At 36.5% G+C, this 18,627-nt stretch overlaps 1 protein-coding gene across 2 annotated transcripts in view; it reads left to right on the top strand.

The window, feature by feature from the left end:
* Positions 1 to 2,193: 2,193 nt before the first annotated feature.
* Positions 2,194 to 18,627, top strand: part of LOC126268028 (integrin alpha-PS5-like) — a 554,707-nt gene continuing 538,273 nt past the window's right edge. For both annotated transcript variants that reach the window (XM_049973448.1, XM_049973449.1), the window contains exon 1: positions 2,194 to 2,446. In XM_049973448.1, coding sequence (XP_049829405.1) covers positions 2,223 to 2,446 — 224 coding nt within the window. In that variant the 5' untranslated portion in view covers positions 2,194 to 2,222. The remainder of the gene's footprint in view (positions 2,447 to 18,627) is intronic.

The following is an 18,627-nucleotide window of genomic DNA, read 5'->3' on the forward strand; positions in this document are numbered from 1 at the left end:
TTAGACAATAATGACAAGTTTTTTTTCAATTGTATGTTTAACATTCACTAGAAAAAGTCTGTTCATGTTTAGCTATGACTTGGTCCTGGAAAATTGGTCACCAGTTGAGTTCGATATTGGTCAGTTTTAGAATAACCGTGCTGGGAGGCAGCCTGAAAGCTAAGACAAAGTGTATGAATCGGTATGAAATTTACATAATGAGAGATAATTAATACTTGCAGTACTGGAATTAAAGCATGATTTCTTGTTGAAATTGCTGCTATGAACAGTCTTCGTCACAATGTAAGAAAAATACAATGTAACTTATAAAAGTCACACAAACCATATCTTTCAGCAGCTTGGTGCTTAACAAAAAGCCAATTATTCTGGCTATTACAAACATATATATTTATTAGACATCATTATTAGGTTACCTCTAATGGTCATGTGGTTGCCGGTCATACAGTCCATCCATTAAATCTTAATGATTAGCAGATGTTTTCCCAGATGGAAGAAATTACTTCCTCTTCTTACAATTTAAGGTTTAAGTCCTACATAGAAATTTAAAAAAATCTTGGATCTTTTATAACTCATAATACATATTTTTCCTTTTGCATTTTTATCACACATATCATTTACAACAGTTACTGTTGACATAAGAGTAAAAATTATATGTCCTTCTTATATGAGATCTAAAACACAAGTACTCTCAAGCGAGATTTGAAACAAAAGTTGTTAAAAAAATTAATATCCTCCTTGCATTTGTCATTTGTTGAAAACGTTCATATAAATTGATATCACAAGAAAATAAAAAGGTACTACACATAGTTTCCTGGTACCATTACAACTTTTGATTTCATCTATTAATAATGTGGCTGTTATACATACTTATGCACAAGGTATCAGTTGGAATTAAACATAATAAAAACTATGCCCAAAAGCGCTATAGCAACATGGAGAAACAGATAATAAAAAGTAGAAAGTGAAGTTTTTTGGCACACAACTTCAAATATTTGACTAAGAAAACTAATTTCATATTGTAAAAATGCACTATTTGTATTAACTGGCTGAATTGCCTTACTGTGTTTTGTACATTGTGGTGTCATTTTCATATGTATTATGTGAATAAATGGGAATGGCAGAAAGTATGCAAAAGTATATGAAGATAACCAGACACTGTCAGAATTAAATGTTGAATTACATGCTGGAAGAACTCAGATTCGTTCTTCAAGGTTCAGTGAGTGTGTTGTGTGTGTGTGGGGGGGGGGGGGGGGGGGGGGGGGGGGGAGGTGGGGGGGGGGGGAATAGGAAAAGATAAACCAAAGCTATCACCACTGCATACATGGGCTGAATTTACAAAGGATGTAAATTTGCTTCTTACACAAAGTAGGAGGCAAAAGGGTATTAATGTTGCTGAAATAACTCATATATTCCAGAGAACTTATGAAGTGCAGTAGGATTACTGCAACTGTCAGCAAAAGATAAATGCAGTGTAAATGGAAACAAAAAGGTAGAACTATAAGTTTCCAAAATAAGAAATAATAAAAATGGTAGTGATTGAATTACTGCTGAAGATGCAGGAAAGATGGAGAGTAAAGATGATAATGAAGATGAGTGTCAATGAGTTAAACAAATGCATAATTAGAGCAAAAGTAATGTATCTGTAATAGCGACACAGAAGTGAGATTCATATAAGGAAATAGGTAAACATCTCTTGCATATGCTGTATCTGACTTGCCTCTGTAGATGAAAAGAACCATCTTTCCATTTTCTAAGACTATAAGAGGTATGCAGTCCCATACTTACTTTTAAACTTGTTGGAGTGGCCATTGTTTTATATTTTTCATCACATACATGTCTGTACTGAAGAGAAAAATTCACTTTAACATTTAAAGGGATTAAAAATAAAATGTGTTGTGTTGTACGTAAATAAAGTTTTAAATTTTAACATAATGACTCAAGCTCACAGCTGAAAACATTGGTTAGCTCATTAGGCTTGTTAGATATTAACAAATTTGATAGATATCACTCAAATTTTAAACAGTCTAGTATGAGTGCTATATCTCTGTGGAAATACAGGTATGTGTAAATGCACTGTGAGAACTTCAAGGGAAGTGCTCACACAGGAAGTCTCAGAAGGCAGGAAGTTACTTCACTAGTGGAAAGAAAAGATGATGAATGTGGTTTCTTCAGCTAACCACAGTCTTCCTGCAGACAACTTCATTCATGTTACCCACTCATTAATGTGTGCATTTAGTCAAAGTGAATGTTGTGTGACATTTTATGTAACAGAGAACATGATGTATCTAGCAGTTTTCACCATTTTGTCTACAGCATTTGTGAATGTATTTTGCTTTAATTTGGATACATTAAATCCAATTGTATATGAAGACTTTCTGAGCAAAGGATCTGGAAGAAGCAGCTACTTTGGGTACAGTATTGTTCTGGATTCTGGATCTCCACCCTGGTTAGTATAAAAAACTATTATTATAAATGCATAAATATATCATTTAAAATAATATTACATATACTGCAGTGAAATAGAAGGAGTGTATATGTATAAAAGAAAGCGAGAAACAACAATTCATTGGAATACTTGGTTCCTAAAATTTTGAACTTTTTAGGGTATATTGTACAATATTAGTGACTACAATCAGTATTCACAGATGACATGTGTTAACAGAGAGAAATATGAGATGTTAACAGAGAAACCTACTGAGGTCTATTGAAAACCAAAAACACACCTGCACTGTGAAAAAAGGAAACATGAAACAGATCATAAATTAATTAATTCACACTGTTTTTCTCCAAAACATGTTTCATGGAGCAGCATAAGCTATGAATCCAATATAAATTCACAACTTTTCCTCTCAGGTGGGACATAGGATCTAGACTATGTTTCACAGAAATAGGAATTTGACATTGTTAACAATAGTGTATTTCTGGAGAGTCTGACATTTCCTTTCAGGGAGCTAATCATGACTATCTGATAAACTACAGAAAATTCACAGTGTTTCTGTGGTTCATGCCATTGTCTACTGTGCAACCCATGTGTTCAACACCCAGTATCAAATATTACATATTAATATTTAGTTATGCATACTGAAACCTTTGGAGGATGTATATTGTATGTCTAAGTATGAAGCCATGGCCCATAGAACTTAAAGTACGTTACTGACAGGTATATTCAGAGTAGCATTCTGTATATTGAGATAATTTGCGGGAAAAATGGAAACTATAGTAATTTAAGAGTTTATTGTTAAAAGTAGGAAGAGCATGCACAAATCTCACTGTGGGAGACTTTGATGTTGGGATTACGGATTCACTACAAACTTTGTAAACCTTCAGTAGGCCATTAAATCATCATAATGTGAAAGTACTAAGGTGCACTACCCTGGAATTTACAAGAAACTCACAAGAGAAGCTTTACACTTCTATTATGTAACTGTTGTACCTGCGCAGGTGGCAGATGTTAAGAGCTCATGGTGGTCAAGTGGTTAGCGTCGCAGCTACATAAGGTGAATGTGTATAAGGCAGTGGTCCGACTCCTGTTCAAACCTTCAGTTTTGTAATACAAGCGTAAATTCAGTGATATTCAAAAAACTTGCACATACACTATTATTTCTTGCTACATTAGCAACATCTCAGTGCTATGCAGGGTGATTTCCAAATGAGGCCTGCCTCTGTGTCTGCAGCCCGAAATGTCGGGACGCAAAGTAGTTCCGGGTACCTTTTCAGATTGCAAGTGTAAGGAATTTAGCAAATCTTGATAGACGTACACCTGCAGGGAATATAAATATGTTTATTGTAATAATTAAATTTAATTAAAAATTGTAAGCCATCAAATCATGTGAAGTTGACTAACACTTCATGCAAATACATGTGGGTTTTTAAAATTATAGTACCTCTCAAATGTCATATAAATTAAATAATATGACCAGTGATGAAAACATACAAATTAAAATGTAAGTCTGAGCAGGAGTCAAACCTTCACCTCACATTCCTCTTATGTAGCTCGAATGTTAACCTCTTGACCACAATGAATTCTAACATCCATCGCCAATATACAGTTGCATCAGTTACATAATAGATGCTTAAAAGCTCTCTTGCAAATTTGTCAGAAGTGTCAGATTAGTGTACCTTACTACTTACATATTATGTTGTTTTAATGACCTACTGAAGGTACACAAAGTTTGAAGTAAATCTATGATTCCAGCATCATGGTCTTCCCTTGTCCGTTCTGTGTGTTACACCACTCTGCTCACTTCAAGAGTGTTGAAGGAAGTAAGTTTTGTGTTGTGTTGTGTTATTGTCATTTTTATATTTTGTCAAGTTTATTCATTCTGCTTGACATTAAAAGTGCTGAACGTTGTGGCTGTATGTGAAAACTAATTAGAAACCTGTAGGTAATAGTATTACCTATCTTACGTTTTTCAAAAATTAAGTGATACGTCCTCAATGGACTCAGCTTTGTCAAAGAAGTGACAGCATTAACATTAAAACTGCTGTTACCTATAATGTCCATTTTAGGGAGGATTACTATTTATTCGATCTTCAGACCCAGTTATTGAAACTTCCATCAAAGAAGACCTTAAAGCCAACTGCAGTGCCTAATTTGCACCTTATTTAGACCACTTTTGCAGTCATTCCATTTTCTATCCGCAGGTATCACAAAGAAGTGGTAGAAGAAAACCCCACAAAACACATAAATGTGCATTTAGCACACTAATTTCACTGTCACTAAAGAAGAGAGCAGTGGATCAAAATTCAGAAACTGTAAAGGTCATATTCAGGATGAAATTAGAAAAATAATCAACTTTCTCTGAGAACAAGAAGCAAATTGTTAGCTCAAGTCTTAAGGCAGTAAAAGGATGCAATGCCAAAGCCTTTAGCTTCACCATAGCACTAAGCTAAAGGCTTAGGTGCAACAGATTCTACAAAAAAATCTTTATAGATGCACAAATTAAATGTCTCATTAAACACCCTGTGGAAATCAAAAGATAAAAGCAAAGCCTTACTTTCACACTCTGTGTCTAGGAAAAGTTACATTTATTGTATGCAAGGGACCTAATGGGTATACTATAACTGGGTTTTTTAACTTTTAAAAATATGGGTATCTAATTCTTTCTGCTGTATGAAGTTACAGATAGTACCTGGAATATTTAGTAATGTGTTGCACCCAATGAGCAAGCAGGCATAAACTTTAAGTGAAGCAGAGTAGCTGTTTCTATGAAGCTTTGATGAGATCAATATAGACAAGTCAGATATATCAGAAGCAAGAGACTGACATCTGGACCACATAGCAAGATATACGTTGTTATAGCATGTGGTTTGTGTGGATACTGGGCCCCAAATGATGATATTTGTATACAGAGTTGTTGACAGGTACACAGAAAAGAATGAAAACTTTCCTACTTTTTAGACAAACCATTTTTTGAACAAGAGTACACAAACACAATTTTGTGTGTGTGTGTGTGTGTGTGTGTGTGTGTGTGTGTGTGTGTGTGTGTGTGTGTGTGCTGTAGCTCAGAAACAGATCATTCTAAAAGCTAGGGAAATTCAGTGCTTCTTCTGTTCAGCGAATTAGAGTCTTTACGTTTAAATTATTTATTCTGCCCAGTCTTACCTGGCCGTATTTGGGTATTTGCTTATATAAAACATAAGATGAAATTTTTCACAAATTCCATTTTGGATTATGATTTTACAATGTGGTAAAAAAAGCAATAAATAAACAGAGTAATTGAGCAGTTATTGAGGAAAGATAGTGAAGAACAAATTGTGTTTTAAACTTAATGCTCACTGTTCAGTAGTCACCAGAAGAGATTTATAGCATGTTCACCTTGCCTATCAGCTCTACTCCAAAATTAAGAGAGGTAATTTTGTGTGCAATGCCTGAATAAAAAGACTCAGTGGAATGCTACAAGTTGGTTAATGATAATTTTGATATTATGGATTGGAGGGTATCTGTTGGCAAACAACCTATTTCAAGTGCTTTAGGCATTGTAAGAACACACTGGAGGAAGTGCTTCATAGTTCCATCTCATCCTGTGACAAAATAAAACTTTACTTTGTTTCCAAAGACAACTACTTATCTCAATACAGTCATTGCTAGGTTGCTTTTATGATATGAAACTCATTGCAGTTTAAATTATGCATTGATCTCTAGGTTCAATCATGGCTGTCTTGAAAATTTCTATTCCTAGGTAAGAACATTTGGCAGAGCCTAAGACCATCCATTACTCATAGAATTCAGAAGCCATTTGTATATCGTAATCATGAATGAAAGTACAGCTGATGTTAAGTCATGTAATTCTTCACTAATAAGAATGGAAACTGGAGAAAACTGCTTGACTTCCCAACTGTTCACAGGACTTGACAATGGCATTGATACAGTTTTGTCCATTGTAGAAGGCAAACAAGAAATGGTTGACATTACATTAGATAATTTAACTGTGTCAGCTTTGATAAAGGCACTAGTGTTCCCTAGGTTATCTTTACATTTGGGGATGTCTTCTTTCCAGATACATCTTCATAGAAAAAATCACTTTGATATCCTAGTTGCAAGATAACTGATAAGATTCTACAGCTATGGGTGGACTGAGAAACTTGTAGTGGTTTAAAACATTCCCACAGATAAGTGATTTAAAGCACTCAAGTAATTAGAGGTGCTACATAAAATTTCAATACCAGTAGTCTTTGCCAGGATGCAAATTTTATAAAAAAAATTTGAAGCAGTCTTTGTCAAGATGCAAATTTTATAAAAAAAATTGACCTGATTTTTCATTGGGAGCCGTAACTATTACTTTTAGTGTGTCATTAAAGTCTAGGATTTCAATAAGAATATCAATGATATACCTAAAATATTTAATATAATAATAATAACTGTTTATAATCAGTACATGGAGACATGACTTTCTGAAAATTTGAGAGGTACGTCCCTGGAAATTTATTTAAACTCTATAACACCAACAAACTTGAACACTTTTGATGATGTTATAATTTATACAGTATAAAATTGAAGTATGTTCTTCTCTTTATCAAGCAACGGTTGTGAACATAAGTATGCTGACAATGTTGTTGTTGTGGTTTTCAGTCCTGAGACTGGTTTAATACAGCTCTCCGTGCTGCTCTATCCTGTGCAAGCTTCTTCATCTCCCAGTACCTACCGCAACCAACATCCTTCTGAATCTGTTTAGTGTATTAATCTCTTTGTCTCCATCTATGATTTTTACCCTCCACACTGCCCTCCAATACTAAATTGGTGATCCCTTGATGCCTCAGAACATGTCCTACCAACCGAACCCTTTGTCTAGTCAAGTTGTGCCACAAACTCCTCTTCTCCCCACTACTATTCAATACCTCCTCATTAGTTATAGGATGTTACATGCTTTTGTTGATGTTCATCTTATACCCTCCTTTCATGACACTGTCCATTCCATTCAACTGCTCTTCCAAGTCCTTTGCTGTCTCTGACATAATTACAATGTCATCGGTGAACCTCAAAGTTTTTATTTCTTCTCCGTGGATTTTAATATCTACTCCAAATTTTTTTTTAATTTCCTTCACTGCTTGCTCAATATACAGATTGAATAACATCGTGGATAGGTTACAACCCTGTCTAACTTCCTTCACAACCACTGCTTCCGTTTCATGCCCCTTGACTCTTATAACTGCCATCTGGTATCTGTACAAATTGTAAATAACCTTTAGCTTCCTGTATTTTACCCCTGCCACCTTCAGAATTTGAAAGAGAATATTCCAGTCAACATTGTCTAAAGCTTTCTCTAAGTCTACAAATGTTAGAAACATAGGTTTGCCTTTCCTTAAGCTAGCTTCTAAGATAAGTCATAGGGTCAGTATTGCCTCACGTGTTCCAATATTTATACAGAATCCAAACTGATCTTCCTTGAGGTCAACTTCTACCAGTTTTTCCATTCACTTGTAAAGAATTCCCGTTAGTATTTTGCATCCATGACTTATTAAACTGATTGTTCGGTAATTTTCACATCTGTCAGCACCTGCTTTCTTTGGGATTGAAATTATTATATTCTTCTTGAAGTCTGAGGGTATTTCGCCTGTCTCATACATCTTGCTCACCAGCTGGTAGAGTTTTGTCATGACTGGCTCTCCCAAGGCTGTCAGTAGTTCTAATGGAATGTTGTTTACTCCCGGGTCCTTGTTTTGATTGAAGTCTTTCAGTGCTCTGTCAAACTCTTCACGCAGTATCATATCTCCCATTTTGTCTTCATCTACATTCTCTTCCATTTCCATGATATTGTCCTTGAGAACATTACCCCTGTATAGACCCTCTATATACTCCTTCCACCTTTCTGCTTTCCCTTCTTTGCTCAGAACTGGGTTTCCATCTGAGCTCTTGATACTCATGCAAGTGGTTCTCTTTTCTCCAAAGTTCTCCTTAATTTTCCTGTATGCAGTATCTATCTTACCCCTCATACGATAAGCCTCTACATTCTTACATTTGTCCTTTAGCCATCCCTGCTTCGCCATTTTGCACTTGCTGTTTATCTCATTTTTGAGAAGTTTGTATTCCTTTTTGCCTGCTTCATTTACTGCATTTTTATATTTTCTCCTTTCATCAATAAATGCAATGTTTCTTCTGTTACCCAAGGATTTCTACTAGCCCTCATCTTTTTACCCACTTGATCCTCTGCTGCCTTCACTACTTCATCTCTCAAAGCTACCCATTCTTCTTCTTCTGTATTTCTTTCCCCCATTCCTGTCAATTGTTCCCTCATGCTCTCCCTGAAACTCTGTACAACCTCTGGTTTAGTCAATTTATCCAGGTCCCATCTCCTTAAATTCCTACCTTTTTGCAGTTTCTTCAGTTTTAATCTACAGTTCATAACCAATAGATTGTGGTCAGAGTCCACATCTGCCCTGAAAATGTCTTACAATTTAAAACCTGGTTCCTAAATCTCTGTCTTACCATTATATAATCTATCTGAAACCTGTTAGTATCTACAGGGTTCTTCCTTGTATACAACCTTCTTTCATGATTCTTGAACCAAGTGTTAGCTATGATTAAGCTATGCTCTGTGCAAAATTCTGTCAGGCGGCTTCCTCTTTCATTTCTTAGCCCCAATCCATATTCCCCTACTATGTTTCTCTCCCTTTTCCTACTACTGAATTCCAGTCACCCATGACTATTAAATTTTCGTCTCCCTTCACTATCTGAATAATTTCTTTTATTTCATCATACATTTCTTCAATTTTTTCGTCATCTGTAGAACTAGTTGGCATATATGGAGTGGCTCATAACACAGTTAATGTACAACACTTCCCATTCCTCAGGTTTCTGTAATTACCAATTACTATCCACCTATATAGCAATAGCTTTACATAAATAGCTATACATAGCTATACATATTGGTATTATTACATTCTGCTTGATAGGTAATTACTTCCACTGTCACTGTCACTTTCTACATATTTATAGTCTTCAAAATGGGAAAATTACTTCCTTACTGTTTAAGTGTAACATACTCCTTCACTTAACTATAGCCTCTCATGTTGCTTCCTATATCTGTTTTCATTAACTGTTACAACTAAGTCAAATCATACACCTTAAATTCTACAAATGTATGAATCAGTTCTTTGGTGTTTCCAAAGAATTTAGTATGATATGAAACATCAATAATCTCTCCTGGATTAGTGATTTAGAACCTCACTTGGGATAAAAGTGGTTGCCAGTAGCCCACCAGTCAGTGGCTGGACTGCCACAACAGCATTAAGATTCAATCTATACTTGATATTCTGATTAACCTAAGTCTGCTATGGATATTTACAGAAGACATTTCTTTCCATGTGTATCAACAGTTTTTAACACAGGCGGGAGTAGAAATGGGTAGGGTGTGACTGTAACTGGTTTCTCGTTTCGTGACAGTGCGCCCTGTCCACACTCTGTACCTGATAATTCCACTGTGGTCATACTGTTCTGCTCCACACTGCTGCTGGCTTGCCTAAAATTATCTATCTAACCATGCAAGTGAGTCAGGGGAGCCACTCATCGTCAGAACACAACACTGTTCTACATCTGGTTTGAACAACTATATTCTGAGACAATAAAAGGAAATCACAGGTTGCACTGTTTAAATTCTGATTCATAAAGGTTTATTCCAATTAACAATCTTGATGATTATCTGTCCACAATATCACTCAGATGAGCGCATGCGTAATCGACACGATGCGGATGGTTGTTGATGATGTGGAAGCCAAATGATCGAACGGAAGTTCTTATGCTCATTACACATACTGACGTCTGGTAATTGTGCTCCTTGACACTAGTAATGATATAACACTGTTCGTAAAGTTAATTTTTCAGTTCTCAGTTCTCACTTGTATGAGCGTGTGCATAACTGTCGCGGCACAGCTGATCGTTGATAATGCAGAAACATGATGATCGAACGCACATCCTCACATTCGCTACAAGACACTGGCACTTGTTTTCACTCTTTTATGGTAACTAATTTTTGCTAATTCACATCAGCTCATTCTGGGAGACTGAACATGGCATGGATGATTGATACTGTACAATAAGACTCGCAACGAGAGGATACACAAATACGTTATCAGCAGCACTGCTCATTTTTAAATTACTTCTTGATGCACTTTCCTCTGAATCACTTTGCATATTTTATCACTTTAGCAACACTTCAACTTGTAGCAACACTTCAACTTCCATACTAACAATGCTTCTTTCATGCAGAGCTACCCATAACACAACATAACAGTTCCGTGTCCCGCGCTCGACTGTCTACAGACGCGGCTGCCCGCAAAGATGCTCCACAACTAAGCCAGCAATATGACAATAATCTTACAAGTTGCTTCTTTCTCTGGACCCATGTTGATATCCATTATTTACACTACCCACAGTGCTGCTGGCATTGATGGCATAGTGGCTGCTCTGTCCATCTCTTCTTTGTTTGACCTTCCTCTTGACCTTTACATTACACTGTTTCAGTTCCACCTCACCTCATACCAATTTCCAAATACTTTTTTGGACTTTGAGTAAACTAAAAAATGTTTGGTTATGTAATTGTTGTAATCTGTCATGGCATTTGATATATGTTAACAAAGTCTTGATATTTCCAAACAGATCTCTTTAGATTCTTGATGTGTCCATACCACATTTCAGTCCACTATTTTGAAGGTAACCCTATTAACATGCCTATCATTTCACTTTTTTCATTCCTTATCTTTTTATTGATGTTTTTCTTTGCTAATTTTACCTTCCCTTCTATACGCAACTCCCTTCTGGGAGGAAAGACACTATCTCTTCTATTTACTTAGAATTTCAAACTCTTGTCATAATTTCTCAAATTATGAAATTAATGCTGCCATGTAGTACATTCTGCAAAACATCTTCCATTTCCGTCACAAAATTTCCCCAAGCTCCATGTTTACAAGCACAGAAAGTCCTACATAAACACCCAGTTACCCTCATACACATTTTCACAGGATTAGATGCAGGATGGTGTGGAGATACATATACTGCTTCTAACTTATTTCATTCCATTCCCTCTTTCCAGACTCTTGAAGTAAATTGTGGTCCATTATCAGAGAAAACACTCTTTGGTTTCCTGTACTTACAGAAATATTCCTTCTCCAATTTATTGAATCTTTAGAGGAAACAACTTCATGAACATGGAAAACATTTACAATACCACAAAGGTGTAACAATACCCATCCCTGGAGCTGGGTAAGGCTCTATATAGTTCCACTACTAGAATTTCCAATATGTCATTTAAATTTGTTCTTTGCATAGACAACAACTTTGTCACCTTGCTAACTTTGATGTGCTGGCATGTATCACACATTTTTATGTACTTATGGACAAACTTTTTATGTTATCAAAGTGCACACACTCTCATAATTTGTCTACATATTTTTTCAGCCAAACATATTTGTAGCTTACATATACTACATTTACTAACTTTTCAATGTACTTTTTAGGCCAGAATACTACCCAATGTTCAAATTCTTCAGACCTTCAAGGGAACAAAGCTACAGAATTCATTTTATATAATTTTCACCTCCTTTTTCTTACCCAGTTCAGTTTTTATGAATTTCTGTGCCTTGTCTTCATTTTGTTTGTCTGAGGTTTTTACAAACTTCTCCTATCTTTTTTTGCCCCACCACATCTTTACTACAAAACATTTTCAGACACCCTTCATCTTTCTTCCAGTTCCAATGGTAATATTGATAGAACTTCTGGTACTTGATTTTGTTTCCCATGAATCTATGTCACTGTTACCTTAAATCATTGCAGTATCAGAGGTCCCCTGGTCAACTGGCTAAGCAATAACTGACAATTTTTTGAAGAGATCAATGCATTATGATCAGCAAAAACTATAGTTTCCCACCCCCAGGTCAGAAAGTTTTGAAAATACCACACTACAGCTAATGCCTCTCTCCCGCCCATGTTTACGAAGTATTTGACTTCCAAAAACTATAGCTCTCTGTATCTCTCTTCCTTCCACCTTCACCAATTGGAAGAGGTCCATTGCAGGCCGAAATCCACTGCTGTCTTCTCCCATACAAAATGGTAAGCCCAAAATAGGGTGAAGCAGCAACTTATCTTTCAACAGTTCCTCTTTTAATGTTTGAAACACAGTTTAACAAGTCTAACACAAATAAAGGTCACATTTACTTTCAAAAGAGAGATAAATGCTGCATCATTTTCTTAACACTCACTATGTCACTTAATATTTCCTGAAGGATTTTAATTGAAGTTCCTTAATCTTTGTTCAGTACATTAACTACTGAGGTAAAAACATCAAAATTTTCTGCATAATACTGAACTGCAATGATCCAAGTTTCCCACTGCATTTTAATGGGATTGATGGCATTGGTACATTGGGCAGTTTAGTATTGAATTTGCAAATTCTTCTTGGTACTTAATGAACACCCTTTTCCTATCAGAAATCAATTTATCCACATTAGGATATACTGCTCCAATTTCTTCATATCATCTGTGTAATCCATGCACAATGCATGTAACATGGATCATTTTAGGATAACTAACAACAAGACCTGTCTCTGCCTTCTTCATGAATACTGCATTATCTGTTATTTTTAAATGAAGTGTTGTCAAATTTCACACTAGCTACCCGCAAAATTTGCATTGCTTCATCAAATACACTCACAGTCACCATATGGTTAGGAATAGTCATTTCTTGTTTTTTTTTTTTTTTTTTTAGCAGAAAATCTATCTTCTAAATCACTCTCTCCTTTTTTAATACCTTGAAAATGACAATCCCAATTTTTCTTCCAGTTGGGTCTGTAGTTTCATCTAACATAACCCAGATTTTCTGAGTTTCACATACAGAATGATTTTGTTGTAGAGTTTGTTGGTGACACATTGTAAGATATTTTTCTCAAGACTGGATCTTCAGGAACGTCAAGATTTGAATATTTGTAGAGAAGGTACCTTACCACAGGATTTGTTGAATTTAGAAATATGTTGGCCGATGCAAGTGCCCTACGTAAATCTTCACAATAAACTGAAAATGTGTCAGGTCATGGAAAAGAACCTAGAATTTCATCACTGATTGGAGATTGTTTTTACATCTGGCATGAAACTGAGCAATATGATTTTGGCCTCCAGTTGGTATGTAACTTTATACTGCTGTACAGCCTTTACTGCTATCTCACAACATTGGCAGGACAGGACATGTCCAGCTAAACTAAATTTATCCTTGAATTCTGCAACGTACTGCTGTAGATGATAATCTGTTGCTTATACTTTATGCATTGTAGTGTTGCCTTGCATTTCACAGAACCAGAAATGTGAGTGAGTTGGGAGGAAGGTGAGAAACATATATAGTGGTCATTTCAAATGTTCTGCACATTGCAAGACAGAAGTAAAGAAAATAATTTGTATTACAAAATACATTTACAGACCTACAATATAATTTACATTCTTGTCTATGACAGCTCTCAATGTTTTGGCAACTCCTGTATTCCACACAGGGCACCTTTAGTCATGAGCTGTCTGATTGCTTGGGTCACCTCACTCCAAGTTTCATCAGTTGTATCAAAATATTTTCCAAACAACTTTTCCTTCAATTTAAGAAACAAATAAAACCCTGGTGGTAGGACTGTATGGTGGGTTAGGAAGTATTCCCCATACGATATTTGTCAAGTGTTTCTCTCACTGGTAGGGCAATATGTGGTACTGCACGATCATGCAAAATGAGGACACCAGCTGCAAGTGTGTTAGGTCTCCTTTTATGAATTTCCTGACACAAATCGTTTTGCAGGAACAGCATGTAGTATGCCCCTGTTACATACCTTTCCTGGGAACTCTATTTGTAACTATGACTCTATTCATATCATATGCAAAGATCATTATTAGTTTCACCTTTGAGTGTTGACACCAGAATTTTTTCAGATGTGATGACTGAAACTTCATTCTGGCTCAGATTCTTTTATCCAGGTTTTATCAAGTGCAACAATCCTTTTCAGAAACTGTTGTCCCTCTGTTTGATGATGTTCATGAAATTCTTCTGCTATTGACTTGTGATCTGCTTTTTGCTCTTCACTTAGATCATTTGGTACCCATAGAGCAGCTACTTTTCTCATCTTTAACTTTTCAGTTATGATTCTGTAAACTGAACTGACAGACATTCTGGCCTCATATACAATTTCCTAATATGTTTTTCAAAAATCCTCTCTCAAAATTCCATTAACAATAGCTTGAGAGGTGTAGTCTGTTGAAGTTGCTGGCCTCTCTCTTCTTGGGTTGCCCTCAGTGCTTACCCAATCTTCATAGAAACAAACAGGCCACCATGAAACTCTCCTATGTTCCACCACACTATTCCCACACACCTGTCTCAAATCACTGTAAATTTCTGTTGGGTTCTTTCCATGAAAGGAATTCGATTTTATTGTGGAAACATTGCTCAGTATGTGTAATCTGATCTGATTCAGTTTCAACTTCCATTTCAAAACTGACACAGTCATGTGAACCAGCAAACACATGTACATCCATCACACCTAAATTCTAACTCACAGGTGATATGAATTTCAACTTGCCATACTGCCATAATTGTCATACATGTACAGGGTGCAACATTTTTGAATTTGGGCAGCAGCTGTTTTTATTAAGATTAAACAGTTTACAGGCTCTCCCCATTTAAGTGACACACAACAGAAAAGAAATGAGCTGAAAGGTCTAGTATATGTGTAAAAAATGTAAATATTATGTGTTAGTAACTGAAAAACAGGAAATTAGCTAATTATTTAAAAATATGTTTAAAATATGTGTTTGCATCAAAGTATACTTACTTGCCAAAAAAATTGAGCCCTATCAATTACTATGTAGACACTTCCCTCTCATTTTCCTACCATCTCCAGTGTGTTACTACTCTTGCTTCACTATACTTAATTAATAGAACCCAACATGTTGTCCTCAGCGTTGAGTGTTCATCAGACAAGGATATCATCAGGAGTACTCCAGGGAAGTGTGATATCACTGCTGTTATTTTGTATACAATAGATGATCTGGCATACAGGGCACATGTGTTTGTTGTTGATACTGTGGTATGAGGGAAGGTGTTGAAGTTGACTGACTGTAGTAGTATACAAGATGTCTTAGACAAAGTTTCTGGTTGGTGTAATGAATGGCAGCTAGCATCAGATTTAGACAAATGTAAGTTAATGTGGGTGATTAGGGTTAAAGTCCATAATGTCTGGATACATCATTAGTGGTGTTTCACTTGACACAGTCACATCATTTAAATATGTGGGTGTAACATTGCAAAGTGATGTGAACTAGGTTAAGCATGTGAGGATTGTGGTAAGGAATGTGAATGGCCAACTTTGGTTTATTAGCAGAATTTTAGGAAAGTGTTTTTCATCTGTAAAGAAGACTGCTTATAGGATGTTAGTTTGACCTATTTATGGGTACCATACTGCTCAAGTGTTTGGGATCTGTATCGAGTCAGATTAATGGAAGATATTCAAGTCATTCAGAGGCAGCCTGCTAGATTTGTTACTGGGGTGTTTGAGCAACATACAAGTATTAAAGAGATGCTCTGGAACTCAAATGAGAATCCATGGAAGGAAGGTGATGTTCTTCATCATGAACAGTACTGAGGAAATTTAGAGAACTTGCGTCTACAGCTGGCTGCAGAACAATTCTACTGCTGTCAACATACATTGTGTGTGAGAACCATGAAGATGACATGCAATAAAGTAAGGTTCATATGAAGGCATACAGACAGTCATTTTTCCTTCAGTCTAGCTGTGGATGGAACAGGAAAGGAAATGACTAGTAGTGGTATGGGGTACCTTCCTCCACACACTGTACAGTGGCTTGTGGAAAATGTATGTGGTTGTGGGTGTAGATATATTATACCTCATTTCTCCATTCCATCTAAATCTTTATCTATAGTCTTCCTCTTAGCAATAGTAACAGGTCAAGACTTTTAACTGAAATAATTGTGCAGTTCAGTACTGAGCTTGTACTTGTATTTCATTATGTGTCCAGGTTGGGTATAATATACTTCTATATTTCTCCTGACAACATTCAGCTGGTCTTGTTTTTGGGCTTCAGTTACTGATGTAAATCACTTACTGATTATTTTTTGTAACTCTCCTTCTCTCTCATCCTCAGCCAAGTTTTCCTCATTCAATGGTGACCTTCCAGTTTGTACATTTCCATAATTTATGGAAAAATTTCAGTGATAGCACTCCTTTCTCCACTCCATTACTCATTATCATTTCTTTAAAATCTACCACAGCTGCTCCTTCTGCCCTTTCATTTGTAAACAGCAGATATAACAATTAAAAACAAAGATTCCAAGACTTACCAAGCGGGAAAACGCCGGCAGACAGGCACAAGAACAAAACACACACACAGAATTACTAGCTTTCGCAACCGATGGTTGCTTCTTCAGGAAGGAGAGGGAAAGACGAAAGGATGTGGGTTTTAAGGGAGAGGGTAAGGAGTCATTCCAATCCCGGGAGCGGAAAGACTTCCCTTAGGGGGAAAAAAAGGAAAGGTGTACACTCGCGCACACACACACACACACACACACACACACACACACACACACACACACACATATCCATCCGCACATACACAGACACAAGCAGACATATTTAAAGGCAAAGAGTCGAGACTCTTTGCCTTTAAATATGACTGCTTGTGTCTGTGCATGTGCGGATGGATATATGTGTGTGTGTGTGTGTGTGTGTGTGTGTGTGTGTGTGTGTGTGTGTGTGTGTGTGTGTGTGTGCGAGAGTGTACACCTTTCCTTTTTTTCCCCCTAAGGGAAGTCTTTCCGCTCCCGGGTTTGGAATGACTCCTTACCCTCTCCCTTAAAACCCACATCCTTTCGTCTTTCCCTCTCCTTCCTGAAGAAGCAACAATCGGTTGCGAAAGCTAGTAATTCTGTGTGTGTGTTTGTGTGTTTTGTTCTTGTGCCTGTCTGCCGGCGTTTTCCCACTTGGTAAGTCTTGGAATCTTTGTTTTTAATATATTTTTCCCATGTGGAAATTTCTTTCTATTTTATTTAGATATAACAATTAATTTATACTTCGTATTTTTAACAGTCAATCGATTCCTAAAATAATGTTCACCCTAAGACCATAAACTATTAAAACATATTGTTTCAATCTCATTTCTTCTACAAAGAAGTCTAGACATACTTGTTTGCTAGTGGACTTACTTAATTTGCCTGTCGGTCCTGTGACCTAGATATTAGTCACCAGCACACCTCCTAGAGTTTGCTGGTCTTTTAAAACTTCATATGTACATATATCTGAATAGTGTAGGAGTGGTATAACTGAGATATGACATGATCTAGTACAGAAACATACTTTACTTACAATGAACTGCACACAGTAAGAGAAACACATCTGTTCTACTGTTTTAGCACATGGCTCAATCGAAGATCATCTCCTGTAAAGTAGAATCATTTGTCAGTGAATGTGTCACTGTAATGGGATTGGTGTGGGGCATCTAGCAGCGAATGTGTGCCTTTGAGGTTGGGTTAGCCTAGTTTGTCCTCTATCTCCATCATTGTTGCCATGGTGGATAGTAAAGTTCAAGGGATGGTAATGGTGAGAAAGCCATTGGAAGGTAGCCATGATATGAGATAGCAGCTTTGTTAATATCATTAGGCGATATGTAAGAACATTTGAAGTGGTGGCTGATGAAACCCATCTCAGTGTCACTTTCAGGGTGTTTGTCTTCAACAATGAGGAAATTGTCCATAATTTTGATGCTCAGGTTATAGGTTTGAAAATTTTTGGTGTCGAGATTCATTATGAAATCAGCAACAGGCATGGTGTGCATGGTCACTTTGCCGTGGAGATTGGCAGAGTCAATGTGCAAGTAGTGGATGGATCATCCTGAAGACTCCATGTTAGTTTCAAGCTGTTTACTGACACTGTGATGGATTTGTCATTGAGAAGTGTATCAGTGGTATGGATGCTGTGTTTTAACACTTTGTGTGGGGCCCATATAGGGAGGATGTAAAGTGAAGCAGATGGTATCATTGTGGAACATGATGTGGGCACAATTGCAAGCACTTTATGGACAAAAGTCTTATGGGCATCATGGGCTGTGAGAGTGGACTTTTCAGGTGAGAAATATGTTCTTTAACCCTTGCAACAAGT

This window comes from Schistocerca gregaria, chromosome 4 (genome assembly GCF_023897955.1).
Source record: "Schistocerca gregaria isolate iqSchGreg1 chromosome 4, iqSchGreg1.2, whole genome shotgun sequence".
In the NCBI taxonomy this organism is placed as follows: domain Eukaryota; kingdom Metazoa; phylum Arthropoda; class Insecta; order Orthoptera; family Acrididae; genus Schistocerca; species Schistocerca gregaria.